Source organism: Thrips palmi, unplaced genomic scaffold (assembly GCF_012932325.1).
Source record: "Thrips palmi isolate BJ-2018 unplaced genomic scaffold, TpBJ-2018v1 HiC_scaffold_5, whole genome shotgun sequence".
Classification (NCBI taxonomy): Eukaryota; Metazoa; Arthropoda; class Insecta; order Thysanoptera; family Thripidae; genus Thrips; species Thrips palmi.
In genome coordinates this window covers 15,557,159-15,581,119 of record NW_023144632.1, presented here as the reverse complement: position 1 = coordinate 15,581,119, position 23,961 = coordinate 15,557,159, and the positions used below count along the sequence as shown (strand labels likewise).

Genomic DNA, 23,961 nt, shown 5'->3' with positions numbered 1-23,961 from the left:
AACGGCGCGACATGCTTCAAGCTTTATGATGCCCGTAGGAGCTTAAGTTTACTCCACATCGACGTTCAACAGAGCCGGATCATTCAAATGTTTCCAAACGCCTAGAATAACTAACCTGTCCGGTGGCATATTTCTTCTGTGGGACTCAGTTGTTGTTGCTTCGCCCTCAGCCCATGCTGACACAGCGATTTATCAGTAGCCAAAAAAGTGTTTTTGCTATTTTCCCGTATGTTTGGTGTTAGTTGGATTGGCTCAACTTTGAACCGCGCCTTGTGCAAACCACGGCTGGCCATTTGCTTAGCAACGATCCCCTGCTAGCAAAGAAACAAAACACTCGTCTCAATAATCTCCGAAGCCGGCCGGCGAGGGCCTTGGATCTGGATTGTTTAAGAAGTTAATTGTTAATCTCGAGAAAGGTGCAATTTTTGTGCGCATTGTTTTCGGTTGTTTTTGTTGGAGCCAAAATCTTTTCGGTTTCTGGTAATGTTTCTCAAAGTTCTGAATTGCAACATCAAGTTTTGATTTACGATGAGTGTCTTTTTAGGGAGTGGATGCCGGGACAAAGGTAAGTACTCTTAGAAAATAAATTTTCCTTAACGAATCGCGGGCTATTTTGAAGGAATGAGAAGTGCCCTGCTGTGTTCAATGATCGCTGCTCGGGCTGCTATTTTTTCAATGTTCAACTTACTCTCATTTTCCCGTTCATCTCAAGGGTCGCTCGCAACTCTCAGCATATACTTGAGGATTATATTGAGCTCGGCGTTAATTGTAGTTTCTGCCCTCCCAGATCATGAGGTACTGCTACGTGTTGGGAAGTGGTTGGTTTTGTGTAAGGCTCGTCCAGTGGTTTAATTAAAGTGGAAAGCCGCCTCCTCGGCGTCGCGAAACAGGTGCGCTTCGGGTCAGTGATATTTGCTTACAGTGTGGTCACGGTGACTGACCAGTCAAGTAGAGTGTCGCGGGGGTTGAGTGGTGGTGGAGGGTGGTGGAGGAGGTGGCAGTGCGATTGTTGGTGCAACTGGTGGTCGCGAGCCGCAAAGCTCCGCGGCCGCGGGAGAGGTTAGGGTGTAGGCCCGCCTCGCGAGGCGCGCGGCGCGCAGGGGCTGCGAACCGCTGCGAGTGCCGCCGGGTGGAGGGGACCGCCCTTAAATCACGTGACACTGTTAAGGTTTTCCAGAGATCAGCACACTGATTCCGAGAGTCGCTTTCGTCGCGCTGTCTCTCTCGCACCTACACGTGACGCGAGGGGGTATGCACTCGCGTAATAGTCGGTACACTCTATCTGTAATAGCTTGCGTAATAATACGCGTAATAGTCGCGTAATAGCCGAAATTGTCAAAATTTTATTAATTTTGGTGTGTTTTAGGCCGTTTTTAGCTAAATTCCGATTAATTTGTGGCGTAATAGAGCGTAATAGCGTAATAGTCGGTACACAGGTTCAGAGAGCGCATACCCCCTCGACGTGACGCCTCATGAGTGCGAGAGAGACAGGGCGATGAAAACGACTCGCGGAATAAGTCTAGTCTGCAGAGGAAGCGCGGGCCGGACGGCTGAGACCTCGCTTTAGTCAGCACTCCACTCTCCAGTCTCTCTAGGCCTCATGTAAGGCCGTTTTTCGCGGCACGCTGATTAGCTCTGTCTCTCTCGCACTCGTGGGGCGGTGGTGGGGGTGCGGGAGAGGCACAGCGACGAAGCAGGCCGTGCAGGCCAAGGGGGATTCTCTTGCATCTGGTGGCACCAAATTGTTTTCTCTTCGAAAGGCAATTCATTTGGGGCTGTCGTTCCAGTCTCATTAAAGGACTAGAGATTGAACCGCGTCCAGAGCGATGTCCGCCGAAACCATCTTCTCGCCAGAGCTCTCTAATTGGCTGTTGGACCGGCCGCGAGGCTGGCTTCTGCCGAGCGAATCAGAAGAGCGGTTTGTCGCTCTGTCTCTCTCGCGCTCTTATGGCGAGCTCCTTGAGTGCGACAGAGGCAGAGCGACGAAACGACCCTCCTGAATCGCTGGGCTTCGACAGGCCGCAGTACCCCACTCGGTCGCAGCCTCAAAGGGCAGTTGGCCAATCAGATTTGCGAACATCATTAGAGCCGCCGCCGCGGTGACAACGTAGCGGGGTGGCGCCCTCGCGGCCAGTCGCACTGCACGCCCTGCTGGCAGTGGCGTAGAGTGACCGCGCGGCGTCGCGGCCTGGGCGGTCGGTCCGACAGGACATTCCAGAGAGCTCTGCTTCGTCAAGAGGAGTGTCTTGACCGTCCTTTGCTCCTCCAGGCGGGCGTGCCCTGTCGCGCGGCACCATCGCCATCCTGGGCCCGACGCGGTCCACGCGGCCGCTGCAGATGCACACCACCAGGATCCTGACGCGGCGGTCGGGCGCGCTGGCCGTGCAGGCCGTGCCCGTGGTGGGCCTCGCGCCGCGGTCCCCCTCAGGTAAGCGGGCTGGCGCGGCTTGGCTTGAATGGAGGGTTCGATCCGTGGAGGGCGTCTAGAGGGCCCTCTAGCCCCCTAGGCTCAAACAGCCGAGCCATTCAAGAGCCGTTCCAACGCTCTGCCTCTGTCTCACGCCTCTCCCTAACGGTGCGAGAGAGACAGCGAAAAACCGCTCTTCTGGATCGCAGGACGGGGTGAGGGGCGGGGTGAGGGGCGGGGTGAGGGGCGGGTTGAGGGGCGGGGTGAGGGGCGGGGTGAGGGGCACTGCCGCACTGGCTGGGCCACGGCAGCCACGAGACGCAGGTTCTATGATTGCATGTTTCCTTGTTCCCAGGCGACGGCATCACCCTCAACAGCAACGTGTTCACGGTGTGCAGCGCCTCCATCAGCCCCGACCCCCCGGACGACGACGAGCCGCTGCCCCTGCGCCCCTCCATGATCGCCAACCCCCTGAAGCGGCCCTTCGCCTGCGTCAACGAGGCCGCCAACCGGGACGGCCGCGACGGTGCGCTCTCTCTCGCTCTTCGGCGCTCTGTCTCTCTCGCACGGGCCGCCCCGCCCCTTGAGTGCGACAGAGACAGAGCGACGAAGCGATTTCGAAACTAGCCTGCCTGCTCTCCGCAAACCGAACTGTGTGCGTGTTGTCCATCTGGAGCATGCCTGAATGTACGCTTCATCGTGGCTAGGGGTTGACTGACCGGGGCTATCGCACTGCATCGCACTGCATCGCACTGCATCGCACTGCGTGCTGCAAGGGCCGCGCTTAATAACGGAGAGCAGTGCCATGTTGAAGTAGGACTCGCCAGGTGGAGCATGCCGTGCACACAGATCAGTTGCAGCCTGCATCAGCCTGATTCCGAGAGTCGTTTTCGTCGTTCTTTCTCTCTCGCTCATGCGGGACGCCCCATGAGTGCGACAGAGACAGAGGGACGAAAACCACTGGGAATGAGCCTGAAGGCCGTGTTTTCGCTCTGCAGGTCAACAGTCGGGCGCGGCAAGCGCTTCGGCCGCGTCGTCCGCGTCGGCCGCCTCGGCGCGCGCGGAGGCGGCGTCCGGGGCCGGCGGCCCCTTCTCGCGCAAGGACCGCATCCCCAGGCCGCCCAACGCCTTCATGCTGTTCGCCAACGAGTTCCGCAAGAAGCTGTCCTGCGAGAACCCCCGCGAGAGCAACAAGGACATCAGCGTCAGGTCGGTGGGGAGGTATCTCTGGAGGCGAGGGGGCAACCACTCGAAATTTTTTTGTGCACAGGATTCTTCAAAGGTTGGGGGGGCCCTAAGTCTCTGCCCAAGACACGCCTCGGCTTTTCTCTCGTCCAAAGTGTGGCGGTGGTAGCCCGCTCGGCGGAAACTGGCGAAAAGGGTCGCAGGGCCCACCGTGCCGCCGCGTGCCGCGGCCCCTTGGATCGGCGCCTCCCCGCTTGGCTGGCTGCGCGGGCATTCCCCGCAGGCCACGCCGCCACGCCGCCACCCCGCGCGGCTCCACCGCCACGGCCTTGGCGCGTCCGCCGCTAGATGGCGCCGGCGCCGCGTGGCCGGGCTGCTTCGCGCTGCTTCGGCATTCGATTACCGGGAAGGGGAAGGCCGGGAAGGGAAGGCCTGGGGAAGGCCTGGGGAAGGCCGGCAAGGAGGGGGGGGGGGGGGAAATTGGGCGGGCTACAGCAAGGGCCACAGCCCGGCGTAGCTAGCGCAGCTTGGCGTCGCGACGGCGTCCAGGCCGGGCTCTGCGGGGCGCTGGCAGCCGGGGAGCCGGGTACGCTACGGGTTGCCGGTGCAAGGGCGGATCCAGAATGGGCCCGAGGGAGGGGCAAAGTATCTCTCTTTTGCCTTCTTGCAATGTGCTGCTTTTTGCCGACTTAGCAGGGGTTAAGTGCTTACGCGGCTCTGCAGGGGTCAAAGGGCAAAGCCTTGCAGCGCACCCTATAAATTCGCCCTTACCGCCCCCGTGCACCCACCCTGGCATCAGAGGTTGGCCACCAATCAGTCCGCGAGTGCCCCTCGGACTGCCCTCTAGTTAACTTTAGTTATTTCCTTCGCACGGCAAGAACGGTTCCTGGTATCCCAGGTAACTCGTAGTAAAAACATAGGTGATTTCCAGGGAGTTCCTGGAAAACCCAGCGACCGTTTTCGCCAGTTTTCGCCGTGTCGGCCACCACCGCCACCCTTTGAACGGGAGAAAAGCCGAGGCGTGTCTTGGGCAGAGACTTAGGGCCGTGGGGCCTTGAGGCCGAAGCCACGGATCCCCCCCGTCTGGCCTCCTCACGCCGCCTCACGCTCTTACATGTACTTCAAGGGCTTTGACCAGCCAGCCGCCAGGGCACTGTCCGCGGTGCCGAGGGGGGCCCCGTGCCTTTGTTGGGCTCATGCCTTTGGCCCTCTTCGGCTCATGCCATGGACTCTCTGTGGCTCATCACAAAGAGAACTAAGTTATTGTTCCAAGAATTTCACGTTAGCTCAACGCCATTTCACGTTATTTCGACGATATTTCAACGTTATTTCAACTTTATTTCACGCTATTTCAAGGGAAACGTACCTACACCGAATTCAAGTTGTTTGCGCCTCTGCGCGAACCTTTTGGAAAGTCTCGGAAAGAAGTGGAGCACTGTACGGTATCGCCTTTGCATGGAACACCTTCCCGCTCGTGGCACGGTGGAGCGCGGGCTGGAGCCTCCAGCCTGGAGGGCACCTGGCTCTCCCTCGCCAAAGGCTGCCTTTTTAATTGCCTCGAGATTCATACGGAATCCTTTGCAAAGCTCACAAAGCTGCCACATCCGTGTCGATTCGACACAATGCAGGCACACGGCGAGGCATTGCGTTCCAGCCTCGCAAGCCTCGGGCAATTATCGCCGCACATGCCGCCGGGCGTGGGGGTGCTGCGTAGCGGGCTGCCTAGCCCCCCGTCCGCGGGCGCTCCGCCCCGCCCCGCTCCGCCCCGCCCCGCCCCGCCCCGCCCCGCCCCGCCCCACCCCGCCCCGCCCCGCCCCGCCCGCCCCGCCCCGGCCGCGGCGACCCGCAGATCTTCCACCTGGCGACGCCTCGTTTGAGGCGGTCGGGTCGGCGAAGGCACGCCGCTCAGCGAAAAAGCGCTTTGAACAGCGCCGGCTCGTCGCCCTCACCGCTGTGGTTGAGGTTTGGCCTGTGCGCATGCCCGCACTGACCTATATAGCGCGAGGGACGTCCCGGGATGCCAGCGCACCCACCCCGCCCTCCGCGTTCGGCACGCCCGTCGGCACGCCCGTCGGCACGCCCGTCGGCACGCCCGTCGGTTCGCCCGTCAGCACGCCCGCCCCCCAGCGGATCCATCTGGCCACGTGCCGAAGGAGCCCAAATCCATGGGTCCGCGCGGCTGCTGTGCTGGTGGTTGTGTTCATGTTGTGTTGCGGTCCATGCGAGGGTCCATGGCCGTTGCGTGGCCTGCTGACTTGGGTCTCGGGGCGGGGTGGAGGGCACAGTGGGCCAGAAGACCGGTGGAGGCAGGGGCGTCGGAAGTACTTTTGGGTGGGGGGTGCGCAAATTTAAGGGGTTGTGCTGTGGGTTGCCTACCTTTCAGGCGGTACTTCCCAAAGGCGGTATAATTGGCGAGCGAAGCTAACCAAAAGCTCAGGACTAAGCAAAAATACAGGTTTGTTTCGAGAAGTAACAAAAGACATGTGTAAAATGGATTGAGGCTATGCAATTTGTAATAAACAAGTTAATAAACAGCTTTTACAATCCTTTAAAATAGGGATGTAAAAATACCGGTAAAATTCAAAGTTACGTAAATAACGGTAAAATACGGTATTTTACCGTATTATACGGTATATTTGGGTAAAGTAAAATTTTATCGTTTTGATCCACTTTGCTGCGATACAGCTTCAAAACTAAGGCGGCTAATCACACTCCGTAGCAAAGGTGTTCTAAAGGAAGGCCCAAAGACCACCCACCCGTTGGAGGAGAGCGATTAGCCGCCTTAGATTAGACGCAGTGGCTGCCCAAAGTCAGCCCAAACGACGATTTCTACACATTTGATACCGTTTCGACGAACTTTGCTGCAATACCTCTCCCAAACTAAGGCGGCTAATTGCACTCCGTAACAAAGGTGTTCTAAAGAAAGGCCCAAAGACCAGCACCCCGTTGGGGGAGAGCGATTAGCCGCCTTAGATCAGATGCAGTGGCTGCCCAAAGTCAGCCCAAACGACGATTTCTGCACATTTTATGCCGTTTCGACAAACTTTGCTGCAATACCGCTCCCAAACTAAGGCGGCTAATCGCACTCCGTAACAAAGGTGTTCTAAAGAAAGGCCCAAAGACCAGCCACCCGTTAAGGGAGAGCGATTAGCCGCCTTAGATCAGACACAGTGGCTGCCCAAAGTCAGCCCAAACGACGATTTCTACACATTTGATACTGTTTCGACAAACTTTGCTGCAATACCGCTCCCAAACTAAGGCGGCTAATCGCACTCCGTAACAAAGGTGTTCTAAAGAAAGGCCCAAAGACCACCCACCCGTTAAGGGAGAGCGATTAGCCGCCTTAGATCAGACACAGTGGCTGCCCAAAGTCAGCCCAAACGACGATTTCTACACATTTGATACTGTTTCGACAAACTTTGCTGCAATACCGCTCCCAAACTAAGGCGGCTAATCGCACTCCGTAACAAAGGTGTTCTAAAGGAAGGCCCAAAGACCAGTCACCCGTTGAGGGAGAGCGATTAGCCGCCTTAGATTAGACGCAGTGGCTGCCCAAAGTCAGCCCAAACGACGATTTCTACACATTTGACACCGCTTTTTTCAAAATTAACAATAGTTTCAAAATTACTAAAAATACCAATTTTACCGGGGCCTGCGTAACATACCGTATTTTACCGTAATTTACCATTCTTTACCGGTAATATTACTTGCTCTTACATCCCTACTTTAAAATAAACCAAATGTAAGACTTCAAGGGAAGTGCAAGGTAAAGCTTTAAACTTATGCGTTTATGAAAATATTAAAGGAATTAAAAGAGAATTTTTTGTGCAGAATCTTTTTAAAAAGAACGGAAAAAAAGAAAGTGAAGCGAGCTAGGTTCGCGATTTAGTTTTGGTCCTTAATTCAGAGAAAATATACTACGAGTTCTTGGCGAGCGAAGCGAGCCAAATGGTTTTGATTTAAAACAGAAAATTATCATAACCAGTAAGCAAAGCAAGTGTTTTAGATCGAATATCATCTCAGGAGTGTTGACTAGCGTTATCGTTACCCTTTTGACCTCTCACTCGTGCATCAAAATGGGGGGTGCTGCGCACCCCCCAGACTATTTTGGGGGGTGCGCAGCGCACCCACTGAACCCCACTTCCGACGCCCCTGGGTGGAGGCAGCCGAAACTGTAGACGAGTTTTGAGCTCCAGGGTCGCCAAACGGGACTCGAATCGATCATGTGACCCCACCAATGCATTGCTCTCGGAACGAGGAGTCCATTGGTGCGGGGTCACACATTCGGTATTCGAGTCCTGTCTAGCGACTCTGTAGCCCAAAACGCGTCTAAAGCTTCGGCCGCCACCGGTCTTCTGGCCCATGGGTGCGGGGGAAGCCTTCCAGTGACAATTTTAAAGGTTGAGGGCTGAAGGGGTGGGGCAATGTGGGGGTTTTGCTTTCCTACGGGACCGCGCTTTGGAACCAAGTGTGGAGCGGTGTGGAGAACGGAGAACTCCGGACGTGATTTGCGAAGGTGTGGAAGTCTCCGCTCTTGAAAGTGCCGCAGTTTGCACACTGCAAGTGTGGAGTTCTCCACGTTTGCAGCACGCCAAGAGAGGGGCTCTGTGAACTACTCTACGTACACTCGAAGTGAGGAGTCTGCCGACTTCACACCTCCAAGTGCGGAGAATTACTCGGCACCGGGAAGTGAGGAGTTCTCCACACTAAGTTTGACAGTGGGGTTGCGCCTACCGTCAGTCGGTACGCCGGGGTAAGATCGCTCTCAGTGCCCGGTGCTGTCTCCCCCCTCCCCCAAGCCGCCCCTGCTTGCTACTTCGCTCTCTCTGTAATTTCATTCACTTGTGACAAGGAAGTCACCCTTGAAGCAGTCCCGTTTTCATGGCATATGTAGCTACATGCATTCACACTCCACGTCACTACAGTGGGAAAGCGTTTGCCTTTTAAATGCGACAGTTTTTGTTTTGTTCGTCGCTGCCGTGGACGCCATCGTGTTGGAGGAAGCGTCCGCCTATTGTCATGGCGAGCTAACTCGTGGCGTTGAAACGACAGCGCGGCGCTCACTGGCCGCATGTTTGCCTCCCGCTTGTGCGCTGCATGCCCGACGTGCCCGGCGTGCCCGCACTGCGAGGCGCCGTGACGCTGTGACACTAGACGCCGGTTCGTTAGGCCGTCTTGCTTCGCCGCGAGGAAGCGCGAGAGGCGACCCGATATCGCAAGTCACACAAGACAAGGCTGCGGGTCACCTAACGAACTAGTTCGGCAACGCGGTGCCCCGTGGCTGCAGGCGGGCAGACTGATTCCGGGAGTCGCTGTCGTCGCTCTGTCCCTCTCGCTCTCGTGGGTCGTCCCGCATGGGTGCGAGAGAGACAGCGACGACGACGATTCTCGGAATCGGTGTGTTGTCTGCAGGCTGGCTAACGATATGCGCGTTCTCGGAGCTTCGCGCTGCGTGCGCCGGAAATCCAGGCGCGTGTCTTCATCGGGACGTGAATGCCGTGGCGTTCGTTAGAGTGCCGCGTCGCACATCCGTGTCGTCTCGCCCGGGCCAGGGCCAAGCCGGGCCTAGCAGCGGCGGATCCAGAGCAAACATGACACTTTTGCAATCAACGATTGTTCTGAATCTCGTCAACGGCTAGAGATATCAAAGTTTTGCTACCCCATCTTAAAGAGAATTCGAGATGGGGTAATGCATATGAATAACTTTCATATCTCTCGCCGTTTGCTAGATTCAGGAATATAGTTAATTGCAAAAGTTTGCGCGCCCTGATCGCGCGTCCATTACTTGTTCGATGTGAACTCATGTAATCGGTGCGGTAAAAAAAGTACTGGAGTTCCGTAGTTGACAGGTACGGATGGTCCAGGCAAATTATTGACCAGACATGTTCCGTCCTTTTTTCTCGCAGTATGTTAACAGACGTGATGATGTCACACTCGCGGATTTCCACTGGAGTGCGCTAGCTTTGGCGCAAGCGTGGCTCGGAGTGGTGTGGGCGAAGCGTTCGTCGCCCTGGCCGACCCACAATCACATTTCGCTAACCAGTGCGAGGCCTGAATGGTCCGATGATGCCCCTCGTCCTGTTGTTGCCGCTGCGCGGCGGATGGAGTGTCATGCCAGCCACGCCACGCCGTGCCACGCCGTGCCACGCCGTGCCACGCAGGGAGGGGCGGGGAGGGGCTGGTCGATGTCGATACAAGCCGCTAGTCAGTCACCCACCACAGGCGTACCCCCTTCGCCCCCTCCCCTTGCCCGTCCCACCTTCCTTGTGAACCGCTTCCTTCTTGCTCTCTACGTTGCCGCGGCCCCGTGACTTTGTACACATCTAGAGGAGTGTACTTGGGAGTCTGTTAGCACACTCTCACCTGGATCAACGGAGTGTTCTTGTCCGAGTACACTCCTATTGCCTATCATGCTCCAATAGATGTCCTATAGATTATGTGCACTTGTTAGTAAATTCCTTCCTGTAGATGTGTACTCGTTGGTACATTCCTATAGATGTGTGCTGAAGTACACAGGTGTGTACTGCTGAATTACTAGGTGGTCCGAAATGATTGCAGGCTCCGCGCCCGCAGCCGCGTGCGCGGGTTTGCCTATGCTCCGGTCTGCGGGCGCCGGCACGCTGTAGAGAGGCGACTCGTCCCAGAATTGGGTCAGGCCATCGCAGGCTAGGTTAGGCCAACAGGGCAGGTGAGGTGGAGACAACGGTGAGCGGACAACGGTGAGGTGGGCAGGACAGGCCGGCGACCAGGCGGACAAGACGTAGCCTGGTCTTGTCTCATCTAACTGTAATCTGGGACGAGTGGCCACTCTACAGCGTCCCGGCACTCGCAGATCGGAGCGTAGGCAAGCGCGCACGTAACTGCAGGCAATCATTTTGTCTGTGGCTGCCTGCATGGCCCATGGTACACAGGTACACCAGGAACCCCGGGTCGGAAAGATTGTAGACTTTACACTTGCAGCCGCGTGGGCGGGCTTGCCTATCCTCCGGTCTGAGGGCGCCGGAGCGCTCTGGCGTGGCCACTCGTCCGAGACTGCTGCGGGGCAAGCCGAGCCCAGTCCAGGTGAGGCCAATGCATGATGGGTAAAGCTGTCAGGAAAGTCGAGGCCTGACATCGGCAGCTCAGGCAGCCCCAGGCAGCGCCACCGGGCCCGTCTGTCCTCCGCCTGTCGTCCGTTCGGCCGGTTCGGCGTCCGACTGTCTTCCGTCTGGGTCAAGCCGTTCGCACCGGCACGGGGAGGGGCTGGGCGAGAGTGTTATAGCGGTCAGACAGGCCGCAACTATCCTGACAGCTTATGCATTGGCCTCACCTGGAGCGGGCTAGGCTATAACCAAACGTCTGGGACGAGTGGCCACCCTAGAGCGCTTCGTCCCCCGTAGCTTAGGGAAGCCCGCCCGCGGGGCTGCCAACGTGCCAACGTGCAGTCTGCAATCTTTTCTTCTCTGGGTTCGTAGCCCGCCTGGTGTCATGCTGACCCAACGTGACGCGCTGCGAGAGCCTGCAGACCGACCCCGGACTGATCGCCGTTCTGTCTCTCTCCTCTCGGGACCGCGGACCGCGGGACGCCTCAAGATAGACAGAGCGACAACAGCGATTTCGCGGTAAAAGCAGTACCTTGTATTCCCAGGCGGCTCCTGGAAATCGTCCCCGTTTCCAGGGCAGCCCTGGAAATCCAGGACCGTGGTGTCGCTCCGCTGTCAGTTCGACGGACGTGCCGACGGGACGTCGCCGACGTCGCGCACCGCGGTGCCTTCTTCTCCGCCCGCGGAGTGCTGCTGCAGATGTCAGCGGAGGAGCGAGTCAGAAGGGCGTCGCTGTCTCTGTCGCACTCATGGGGCTCTGCGAGGGTGCGAGAGAGGCGATCAATAAGCAGCCCTTCTGAACCACCGCGCAAGGCCGCGCAGGCCTCCGTTTTCAGCAGAGAATAGAATACGGCCGGGACAGTGTGACCTGGAACCAAGGGGACGGCGTTCGTTAGAGTGTGTCTGACCTGGACGTTGTGTGTGTGTGTGTGTGTGTGTGTGTGTGTGTTGGCGTGTGTCTTGGGGGGAGGGGGGCTGGACGTCACTGGAGGCCGCGCGACGTTTCTGGAGGGGAAGGAGGAGATGCGCGACACGTACGTGGAGCGCCTTGCAGAATGAATCATTTAGGAAACCGCTGGATATCTCGAATCCACCAATCTCGAATCGACCTTAGGAACTTATTCCGTGATCCTTTATCCTTACTCTTGAAGTGCGCGCAAGGTTTTGACAATGGGACGCCTAGTTTGGCTGGAAAGTGGTTTACCAGCTAACGCTGAAGAAAAGAAAAGAAAAACAAAAAACGAAACCGCTGAAAGAGGCCGTGTGTGCATCATCGCAGCCAAGGCTGGCCCGATCAGCACCGCGTGTCTAGTCCACCCCCTGAATCTTGTTATGGCCGTGGTTTTGCCACTCAACTCCCACTCCGTCCCACTCATTACGGCGGCGGCCGGCCGCCCCCACAGGCGCAGCAAAGCGCAGCAAAGCGCGGCAAAGCGCAGCAAAGCGCAGCAAAGCGCAGCAAAGCGCAGCAAAGCGCAGCAAAGCGCAAGCAAAGCGCGGTAAAGCGCAAGCAAAGCGCGGCAAAGCGCAGCAAAGCGCGGCAAAGCGCAGCAAAGCGCTGCAAAGCGTAGCGACAGTGGAAGCCAACGAGTGGACCAGTGAGCTGTGCCCCATCAACGGATAACCTAATCAATCTGCAATACGGCGGAAGGCTGCTCCGTTTGCAGCTCGCGAGTCAGGCACGGATTCCCCGCCGACTCGATATTGAGAGGAAAAAGGGAGGGGAGGGGGTCCTCGTTTGTGCGTGGGATGAGTGAAGTAGTGCATAAAAGGGGACTGGCTTTTATTGCGGTGAAGTAAAAAACGCCAGTATAACCACTCGATGAATATCTGGAACTTAAAAGTCTTTAAAAATTCTCAACAGTAGATTTATTTGACTGGGCGAAAGTGTAGAAAGGAGTTTACACGCGATTCGTCACCCTTGGTCGCTGTTCTGCGAACGCCGTTGGAGGTCCAGGACCGTGTGTCTTGTTTTCGAGGGGAACGCGTCCCTAGTGAGAGAATCTGCGTTTCCCTCGTACACAGTGCGAATGACTCCTACACGCATGAAAAACCTGTCCAGGTTCTGACATTCCGTTACCTGACTGTTTTGACAGGTCGTTCCCCTCGCCCCGCCCAAAAAAGTCAACAGTTTTTCGTTGGTTTTGTCAGTTTCTCCCGGCGTGGGGTTAGTCAGGCTGGCGGGTGGGGTGCAATGCGAAACTCACGGCGTTGTTTCTCATCGGAATCAGTGAAGCAACATCCAGCGGCAGCGCAGTAAAAAAAAAGGAAAAAAAGAATGTTTTTCCGGGATGCCATTCCAGACTCCGAATGGCTTGGATTTTCTGCCACATTCCAGCAGCGTGCCCGTAGGCGATGCTGCGGCCGATGCCGCCATGAGTGACTTGGTGCCAGGTGGTGCCAGGAACACCGAGACAAAATGAAAGTTATGCATTCCAGCACTGCTCTGCCCAGGCGGGCGGGGGCGGGGGCCGGGGGAATGGTGCGGGCTTGTTTGGCGGGACTGCATACTTCTCATTTTGCCTCGGTGTTCCTCGGTGTTCCTGGCCCCTGGTATTTAATCCCGCCGAGGAGGCATATTGGCAGGCCATCGTCTTTCGCAACAAGGTGCCTCAGTGGCGGATCCAGAGTGCGCCTAAGCACTTTTTGCCTACTTACAAGGGTCAATTTTTGCTTTTTGCCTACCTTTCAGGTGACTAAAAAAAGGGGGAGGGGGCGTTAGTTGTCCTTTTGGATCTGTGCTTGCTCGTCCGAGAAAATATCGACTTTGACCCATTCAAGCCCAATGATAGTGATCGAATCCGAATTAAGAAGATTTCCAATTTTCAGCTGAATGAATAGTGACTTGTTCTGCTAGCTGCCCTCGATGCCTTCTGTCTGTACCTACGTGCACGCCCATCGAGTGACATCCATCATTTTTTCTTGCAGGTTGGGGACAATGTGGAAAACCATGGCCAAGGAGAAGAAGGACCAGTACTTCGAGCTCGCCCGCCTGGTGGACGCCGAGCACAAAAAGAAGTACCCCGGTAAGTTCACTCCAGCACTGTTCCCGGCTGACGCACAAGCTTTTGATTAACTCCGATGCTGATGGAAGATACGCGAATAACGGGACTTCACTGATGAAACAAAGGCATTAAAATTATGCCCTTAAAGGGCGTAAACGATTTACGCCCCTGGAGCAGCGTAAATCGTTAATGCCTTTTGGAAGGGCATAAAAATTTTGCTTAAATCTCCTATACCATTTACGCCCTTCCCAAGGGCATAAAACGATTTATGCCCTTACAAGGGCGTAAAAGAGTATTTATGCCCTGAAGGGCGTAATTTTTATGCCTTTGTTTTACCAGTGTTGTAAGAACGAGACGTGTATGCATCCTAATTGCAGTCCGGGGCAGGCACACCGTAGGCCGAGAAGTGAGCTGCCAGGCCTGGCGCGACGGCGTTTCCGCCGAAGGTGACGGCCCTCTTGGAATGCCTGCGTACCAATGTCGTTTCCCCTTCGGGATCGATTCACGACAGCTCTTCTCGGCGTGGGCCGCTCGGCCGGGGGGTTGCCCACTTGCAGTCGGGTGGCACACTGTCCTGAAAATAATTGAGGAATCGTTTGGAAACCCCTTGGATTGATTGAATTGATCGAAAGTCGCTGGAAAAGACGTGGAAAATGGTTGGAATATGCGGGAGCCAAATGGCATCTGCCGCGCGGCAATGATCCATCCAAAGTCACTGACAGCTCGCAAAGGGGAGGCAACGCTTGAGTATCGTTCTGGCAATCGTTCAGGGAACGAGATCTCGTGCAAGAACCATATCGTAGACATAGTACCCCCCCTCCCTCCCTCCGGCGCGGAGGTGTTAGCCGGTTGGAACGCGCCAATCGTGTCCTGGGACGCGGCATGCGTCACCGAGCGGCGCAAATGACACGTCAGTTGCACGCAGCGACACGTCAGCCAGTGGCAACACGCTTCGCCGCCGGACGCCAACTTTTGCTGCCTTTTCCGCGAGGGCGGCCGGGCCGCCCAAAGACCGAAAACGATGGCATAACAGCCCGCTCGCCATCACGTGCTCGAACACAGACACAAACTGGATTGCACAACAACATCCAATATGCACTGGGTGGGTACACATCTGTCATTGGTGGTGTGTGAGTGCAGGGACGTGTCTACGGGGGGGGGGGGGGGGGGGGGGGGGGGGGCTCAAGGGGGGCACACTCCGTCAAAACCACTAATGCAGTTGATGAGATGAGAGTGTGCTTACACAAGTACACTTCTTATCGGTGTGTTCTTACTCGTGAGACGTTTAGCCCAGTTTCGCTGAGCTCGCATTCGCGACGCGGGTTCCCGTGGGCACCATGTCTGCTGCGGACTTGATTCGCAATTTCCCAGTTTCTCATTAAATTATCTTTTGGAAATTAACCTCTAAATTAATTTTGGCTCGCAGCGCAAATGGGACGGGGCCGGTGCTTGAAATGACTTGCCTTGCTAATGCGAAGCGACGATCAATTTGTAAGGTGGCGCCGCCTGGAGGGGGAGGGGGAAAGGGGCGATGACGACGTGGAGAGACTCGCCAAGGCCAGTCCAACTTTCAATGACTCGGAAAGAGTTTGCGCCGCACCCAGGCGAGGCGGCCTGCCTGCAGCGCGCGAACCCGCAGCGAGGGCCTGAAACAGGAAAACCGAGGTTAGGTTAGGTAAGGTAAACGCCGCACTCAGTGTGTGATACGCGTGAAATGCACGAACTGCTGGCCGTGGGGCAAGGTGGGGGATGGCGTCCGCGCGCTCGCACCATGCCGTGGAGACTGCCAAACTCCTCACGTCCAAGTGTGGAGAATGAAGTGTGGGGTCTGGTTGCTGGTTTGACAGTGTGCCCCGCAGTGTGCACTTGCGGCCCTTGTCGCGTCGACCAAAATGCGCGGATGGCAGAGAACCACCCTGCCGGTGTAGGAGGCGAACTGTACCCGTCGGCGCAGAGTACCCCCGGGTGCACAACGCCTAGGGCCATAGTACCCTGGGGTACATGAGGACTAGGTTCAATGTACCCAGGGGTACATTGCGCCTAGGTGCCAGGTGAATTGTACCCCGGGTACAATGCGGCTAGGCGAAATGTACCCCGGGGTACATTTTGTCTAGGCTTATTGTATCCCCCGCCGGCCGGAGGAGGATGCACGTCGCCTAGGCGCAATGCATCCCCCCGGATGCAAAGAACCTAGGCGAGGAGTATCCCCTCGGCCGGCCGGAGGGGATACAAAAAGCCTAGGCGCAATGCATCCCCCCCCCCCCCGGATACAAAAATCGAAAAAAAAAGAGGAAAAAAGGGGGGCCTTTCTCCCACCTCCGCACACAGGTCGGAGGGCCGCCTGCAACTTCGGTGGATCGGGGGAACCGGTGCTTTACAGGCGGCGACCCCAGGGGTTCTCGTCTGTATATGGGCCGGGCTTGAAGGGCGGGTTTGACAGTCTCTCTCTGCCTTGAGAGCCTTTGCTTTTCGCAGGGTGGTCTGTACCAAATGTACACCCGCTGTCCGGCGCTCTCTACCAAACATACAGCTTGTTTAAGGGCCAGCTTCAAAGGACTTATCATCTCCTCCCGACGAATCAAGGAGGACCCACCCGCGACCAATTACGGGTGGCTGGATTGACGGATCGAATACTCCGTCGCTCCAGTGCCGAGGCCAACCCGCCGAAGCGCAGTTGCTTTTTAGACACCCCAGCGGAGTGGCCAGGTGAATGTGACTCTGACCACTACGCTATCAAGCTTGTACGTCTGGCGTCGTGTTGGACGACGGGTTTGAGTTGCAGTGGAAGGAAGCCAATCGAAAAATGTAATGAAATGATGGGAGTCGATCCCAGGACCCTACTGCCGGGACTGCACGACTTTTGCCGCTCGCCCACCACGGCCCATGACGAATGGAGCGGCGTGAGGCGGGCTCTTGACGCGACAGGAATGGACCGACCCGGTCAAAATTTCACAAGAAGTTTGGGGAGTCGAACCGCCGACCTCAGCACGGAGAAGCGACGCCTCTACTCCCTAGACCACCACGGCACATGCTGACCGTTGGCTGCAGTCACGGTTTTCAACCACACTGGGCGAGGCAGTAAAATTAAATGTTAATGTTCCTATAGGAATCGAACCCCCGACGTGTGGGACTGTTCTACACGGCTCCGCTCTGGTGGCCTCGAACCGTTCCACAAAAGAAAGGAAATCGAAAAAAAAAAATTGAGATGCCGGTATTCGAACACCGCACTGTGCAAATGCGATCGAACGTCTGTAACATTTGCACAGTGCGGTGTTCGAATACCGGCATCTCAAATTTTTTTTTCGATTTCCTTTCTTTTGTGGAACGGTTCGAGGCCATCAGAGCGGAGCCGTGTAGAACAGTCCCACACGTCGGGGGTTCGATTCCTATAGGAACATTAACATTTAATTTTACTGCCTCGCCCAGTGTGGTTGAAAACCGTGACTGCAGCCAACGGTCAGCATGTGCCGTGGTGGTCTAGGGAGTAGAGGCGTCGCTTCTCCGTGCTGAGGTCGGCGGTTCGACTCCCCAAACTTCTTGTGAAATTTTGACCGGGTCGGTCCATTTCTGTCGCGTCAAGAGCCCGCCTCACGCCGCTCCATTCGTCATGGGCCGTGGTGGGCGAGCGGCAAAAGTCGTGCGGTCCCGGCAGTAGGGTCCTGGGATCGACTCCCATCCTTTCATTACATTTTTCGACTGGCTTCCTTCCACTGCAACTCAAACCCGTCGTCCAACACGACGCCAGACGTACAAGCTTGATAGCGTAGTGGTCAGAGTCACATTCACCTGGCCACTCCGCTGGGGTGTCTAAAAAGCAACTGCGCTTCGGCGGGTTGGCCTCGGCACTGGAGCGACGGAGTATTCGATCCGTCAATCCAGCCACCCGTAATTGGTCGCGGGTGGGTCCTCCTTGATTCGTCGGGAGGAGATGATAAGTCCTTTGAAGCTGGCCCTTAAACAAGCTGTATGTTTGGTAGAGAGCGCCGGACAGCGGGTGTACATTTGGTACAGACCACCCTGCGAAAAGCAAAGGCTCTCAAGGCAGAGAGAGACTGTCAAACCCGCCCTTCAAGCCCGGCCCATATACAGACGAGAACCCCTGGGGTCGCCGCCTGTAAAGCACCGGTTCCCCCGATCCACCGAAGTTGCAGGCGGCCCTCCGACCTGTGTGCGGAGGTGGGAGAAAGGCCCCCCTTTTTTCCTTTTTTTTTTCGATTTTTGTATCCGGGGGGGGGGGATGCATTGCGCCTAGGCTTTTTGTATCCCCCTCCGGCCGGCCGAGGGGATACTCCTCGCCTAGGTTCTTTGCATCCGGGGGGATGCATTGCGCCTAGGCTTTTTGTATCCCCCTCCGGCCGGCCGAGGGGATACTCCTCGCCTAGGCTCTTTGTATCCGGGGGGGATGCATTGCGCCTAGGCGACGTGCATCCTCCTCCGGCCGGCGGGGGATACAATAAGCCTAGGCAAAATGTACCCCGGGGTACATTTCGCCTAGCCGCATTGTCATGTACCCCTGGGTACATTTAACCGAGTCGTCATGTACCCCAGGGTACTTTGGCCCTAGGCGTTGTGTACCCGGGGGTACTCTGGGTCGGGGGGTACACTTACACGCCGACACCGGACTGACCCGGGGTCTCTCCGCTCCGACCCGCTCCGACTCGACAAGGCACAACGGTTGTGTCCGTCCGTCTCCACCCTCTCCCCCTCAACTTTCGCCAAGTTTCAGATGTCCGTCTCTTGCGAACGGATCGTGACGTCATGCATAGTACAACTTTTTTTTACGAAACGTGATTTCTAAACTATTCTTCGTATTTCGCCCAGTGGCGTGTGCCGGATATCGTCTACTCAGCCGGTACTCAAGCCGCCGATTGGGCAACTGTCCAACCACTGGGACTCCGGCCGACGGGCGCTTCTCGCCGCTGCAGGCTGATGCACTGCTACTGTCGCTGTCTCTCTCGCACCCCTTCGGGCCTTACGGCTTGCCTTACGGGGCGCCCCGAGAGTGCGAGAGAGACAGCGGGAGAGCGGTGCTCGGAAGCAGGCTGCTGCTCCGCCATGCTCCGCCATCGGCCGCAGCCTCTGTGGTGTAGACGGCTATTAGCCCGGCAAGCCACCGCGGCGATGGCGACGCCAGTGTGTGTGTGTCTTGACACGACTGTGTGGCTGGTGGCTAACGCCTGTCAAGCGCAGGCTGGGCCGGCCCGCCGAGCGCCAGTGCTTTGCGGCGCTGCCTGCGTACCGGGCGGCGTGCCTTGGCAGACTCATGCCTGGAATCGTTTTCCTCTCTCGCACTCACAGGCGCCTCGCATTGGTGCGAGAGAGACTCGGTGCTGCCGCCTTGGGCGCGCAGGGCGACGCGCAGGGCGACGCGCAGGGCGAGGTGCGGGAGGCGCCGGCTGGAGGCTGGACCACGGCGTGTCGCTCGAGCCGCGCCGGGCTCTGTCTCTCTCGCACTCACGGGGCGTCCCGTAGGGCCCGTAGGGCCCGTAGGGGTGCGAGAGAGACAGAGCGGCGTCCCTTCGGAATGAGGCGGCTGTTCGGTCGATGGGGCGCAGCCAGGGCGATGAGTCTGCTGGGCGATGGCGCGATGGCACTGGGTGGGGCCGTGGTGGGGGAGGGTGTCGGTCGCCGCCCCCGCGGTGCCGCGCCGGCGTGCCGTCAAGACGCGTTGCGAGAGGGCCTGTCTGCCTGCCGTCGCCATGCCGTCGCCATGCCGTCGCCATGCCGTCGCCATGCCGTCGGCACCTCGACTCCGCGCGTCGTCTTAAAGTCTTGCCTGGCTCGCAGACGAAGCCCATCTGCGTGCTGGTTCCGCCCCTGGCGCCGGGGGCGCTGCGGTCGCCCCGGTACGGTTCGGCAGGCGGCGCGGCGTGCAGGCCTGGCCCGGCGCAAGGCCCGGCGCAAGGCCCGGCGCAAGGCCCGGCGCAAGGCCCGGCCGCCCCGAAGGACGAAGGACGCGGGATTGGGAGCTAATGCCGAAGAGAAAGGGCGGGGGCCGGAATCAATGATCTTGCGCCGCCGTTGCGCGCACTTGCGTCAGGCAGGCGGGGCGGGGCGCGGCGGGGCGCGGCGGGGCGCGGCGGGGCGCGGCGGGGCGCGGCGGGGCGCGGCGGGGCGGGTGCGCGCGGCAGGGCGTGGCCCGCCGTGCGTGGCCGTCAAGGAGTGCCCCGTGTGTCCTGCACGCACGGCGCCAGGCAGCCAGGCGCACGCGGGTCCCCGGCCGGGCGGCAGGCCGCGGCAGGCATCGCCCCCTGCACGGCGGGGCGCGGCGGGGCGGGGGCCGCGGTGTCAGTCGGTGCGGCGGACTCTTAGCAGCATTGACCACCGCCGCCGCCCCGACGCGCTCCCCGCGGTCCACGTCCCTCCACGCCCCCGCCCCCGCCGCCCCCGCCGCTTCCACCCCAACGCCCCCTTTCCCACCAGGAAGCGTGCGCCCCTTCCCCTGTACTCCTGTTCCGGCCGGGTTCGGTGGCGCAAGCGGCGCAAGCGGCGCGAGGACTCGGCACGCTTCGGGCCGAGCCGAACGGGGCCGAAGGGGACCGAAGGGGACCGAAGGGCCGCGGCGGGCGTTGGGTCGAGCCGGCGCCGCGCCGGTCCGCCCCCTCCCCCGCTCGACGGCCACCCCGCACTCCGCCCGCACTCCGCCCGCCCGGCCCAGGACCCGCCGCACCGTACCGCCACCGCCGCGCTACGCCGTGCTGCGCTGGGGAGGCGACCCGCTGCGCGCGGGGCGTGGCGGGGCGTCGCGGGGCGTGGCGGGGCGGGGCGCGGGGCCGCGCGCTCGGCGCTGCGGCATCATGCTCATTCGGTGCGGCGCGGTGCCCCGGAGAGGTTGAGGGCCGCGCGGGGCCCTGCCTAGGCCTTCCTTGCGTGCTTCTCGTGTGACGCTTCGCGCCTCGGTGATGGTCCACTGGTGAGGCCCTCGCGAGGGCGCGGCGAGGGCGCGGCGGCGTGGCGGCCGTGGCGACGCGGCCCCCGGCCATGCACGCCGCCATGGCGGGGCCGGCACACCTCGCCATGGACTGTTGTAGCCAAGGGGACTCGTGCCAGAGTTACCCCGGGGGCGGGCCCGGGGGCGGTGCCGGGGGCGGTGCCGGGGGCGGCGGCGGCTACTCGTCGGGTGGCTACCCCGGGTACAACCCCCTTCAAGACCTGCAGGCCTTCAGCTACTCGCACTACCCCGAGTACCACTCGCCCTACCAGTCGTGCTCTGTGGGCGGCGACAACGGCTGCGGCCCGGCCGGCCCGGCCCCGCTGGACTACAACAACGGCTACCACTACGGCTACGGATACGGCGGCTACAGTCCAGGTGAATGACAACAGGTGTCCGCAAGTCTTGTGCCTTGGCGCGGGCCTGGGCCTGGTCCTCGGCCTCCTCGGCCCGGCGTGCTCGGCGTGCCCGTCCGCATTCCAGCATTCAGCACCTGTTGGCTCGGTGCACTCCAGGCCCTCCACGCCGGCCGGACCGCCGCGGCCAGCGCGCCCCGCCGGCCTAGCCTAGCGCGGCGCAGCCTAGATAGCGTGACGAGGCTGTCCACCTTGTTTACTTCGTAATGCGCGAGGCGCCGGCGGTTTGTTTACATTGAGTCGCCACGCGAGTGCATCCCTCGCGCGCCAATTGAGCACGAATTGGGCAAACAAGCACTCCCCGTTGTTTTTCTTCTTTCGGGTCGATTTCTAATTTAGCGAGCCAATCGGCGCAAGGGGACGAAGGATGGGGGTTGCGGCTGCCCCGCCACACCGAGCCCAAATGTTGTCACTATTGTTGAAAACGAGATCTTTTCCATGCACAAATGATTATATATGTAATTTCTTTAACCAAGTAAATTTTGTTTCGATGATGTTGTTTTTGACTTCATCAAGATCGTTCCAAAGTCAAGAATACAGGTGCACTCTCAACCTTCAATTAATATGTAGTTAATATTCATAGACGCTTTTGCACATTAATAGAATTTCTTTAAGAAGCTGAACAGATTTGACTAGACGTGATGAAATTGATTTTTTAATTTTTAGAACAGGTAAAAATGTTAACATGCTCATTCATGTGCACAAACGTCAACACGTCGTTAAAGAAAACCTCAGTGCGAGTATGAGAGTGTGTACAAACTTGCTCGTAATTTTTTTCAAAAGACCTTTTCTTGTAGTAACGGTGTTTGTACGCACGGCGGCGGCGTTGCGTGTCAGGGAGACTCGCGAGCTCGCAGCGTTGAGATCGCTGTCTAGGGCAGCGAGCGATGCACATGCATGAGGAAGAAAGTGTGGGCCCAGAGGGTCTCAGAGAACGCATCTTTAAACATTCTAAGGCGGTGGCGGGGCCGCGGGGCCGTGGGTCAGTTCGGCTCGGCTGCAACCAGAGTTGACGTGTGCGTGTATGTTCTTTCAAGCCGCGCAAGCCTAACAGAGTACCAGGCTCCAGAGTCGCTAAATGGGACTCCAACTGAACGTGTGACCACACCAATGGATTGCTCTCCGAACGAGGGATACATTGGTGGGGTCACGTTTCGTCCGAGTCCTACTGAGGTGACTTTGGAGCTCCAAACGCGTCTGGAGTTTTGGCTGCCTGCACCGGCCTTCTGGCCCACACTACAGCACCCGCCCATACTAGCCCTGACTTAGGCTGTGTTTTCGGACTGGACTGCATTCGAGATTGCCGTCTGGCCCAGCGCGCTCTCACTCTTACTCGTAGCGTCCTATTTCAGTGATGATGATTTACCTATTGTCACTAGTGTATGGTCCCTGTGGTCATTGGAACGATGAAAAAGGGGGGGGGATGCCAAATTAGCTGTCGAAAGCACGTCAGTTTGCCGATGGCCCTCGTGATGTGGGTCATCCATGAACGCATCAGTTCGTGTTGCATATGGGGCTGCTCCCCCCCCCCCCTCTCCCTTTTCCCCCAAGCCAGGAAATGAACCGTTGGACGCAAAAGGACCCTGGGAAAGCCAGTTACCTTTTCCATTTTCGCGCTCATCTCCGGCCCGCAGTGCAGGAGCTACCCCAGCTCCATGCGTGAAAAACAGGTGGGCCACACTCTAACTAGGGGTACGCGCCGCTTAGTCTGGGCGCGTAGTAGGCGAGCGATGCGTCTGAACACATTCTTATAGGAGATGGCGAAGAATATGTGCACAATAAATACAGTGTCTTCCGTCACGAAAGGGCCGGAGTTCATGTCATTTTCGTGATTATCTTACTGAAAACTGCAGGAAACAATGGGAAACTCAACTTTGAAATTTTGGTCACAAATTGGTAAATTTTGGGAAAAGTAAAGGTCTGGGATGAAATTGGAAGTCATTTTCGTGATCAGCACACCAAAAACTGCAGGAAACTATGTAAAACTCGACTCAAAAATTTTGGTCCAAAATTGGTAAATATTTGGAAAAGTAAAGGTGTGAGATGAAATTGGAGGTCATTTTCGTGATCAGCACACCAAAAACTGCAGGAAACTATGTAAAACTCGACTCAAAAATTTTGGTCCAAAATTGGTAAATATTTGGAAAAGTAAAGGTCTGGGATGAAATTGGAGGTCATTTTCGTGATCAGCACACCAAAAACTGCAGGAAACTATGTATAACTCGACTCAAAAATTTTGGTCCTAAATTGGTAAATATTTGGAAAAGTAAAGGTCTGGGATGAAATTGGAAGTCATTTTCGTGATCAGCACACCCAAAACTGCAGGAGGCTATGTAGAACACGACTTCAAAATTTTGGTCAGAAATTGGTAAATTTTGGGAAAAGTAATGGTCTGGGATGAAATTGGAAGTCATTTTCGCAATTTCTAAGTGTGTTTCCTGTTCATTGTGTCGTAACATGAACCCTGACACTGTTACTCAGTCGAGTAACATTCAACAGCCAGCATTGAATTACTTAATACGATTCACAAATGCTTCAATTACCATTCGATATCTCCTTGTTATTGAACTTATGAATACACAATGTTATAAGTAATACCTAAAACGCCTTTTATCTCCCTTTTATTTTAAACTAGTGGATAAAACTACATTGATTTATCTCAATTAATTAAAAAGAGACACATTTACAGGCAGGCTGATTGCAACTACTTTACGGAGAAGACCTACTGTCTGATCCAATGAATCGTTCCATTTGATTCAATGTCGAGCCCACTTATTGCTAAACGCAAGTTAATCTTATTCATAAAGATAGTCATGATGTGATATTTAATCTTTAAAACAGTATAGCATAAGTATTTACCTAACATTCTGAATAAATTAAAAAGACAGCCAACTCAAACCATGACTGACACAAATTACCAGTTGTCGCAGACAAT

At 57.1% G+C, this 23,961-nt stretch overlaps 1 protein-coding gene across 1 annotated transcript in view; it reads left to right on the top strand.

Annotated features, from left to right (window-relative positions):
- Nucleotides 1-47: 47 nt before the first annotated feature.
- The window catches only part of LOC117651007, a 51,838-nt gene continuing 27,924 nt past the window's right edge, over nt 48-23,961 (top strand). Inside the window, exons 1-5 of the mRNA XM_034394705.1 lie at nt 48-565; nt 2,270-2,428; nt 2,763-2,935; nt 3,474-3,616; nt 13,603-13,700. Coding sequence (XP_034250596.1) covers nt 529-565; nt 2,270-2,428; nt 2,763-2,935; nt 3,474-3,616; nt 13,603-13,700 — 610 coding nt within the window. The 5' untranslated portion in view covers nt 48-528. The remainder of the gene's footprint in view (nt 566-2,269; nt 2,429-2,762; nt 2,936-3,473; nt 3,617-13,602; nt 13,701-23,961) is intronic.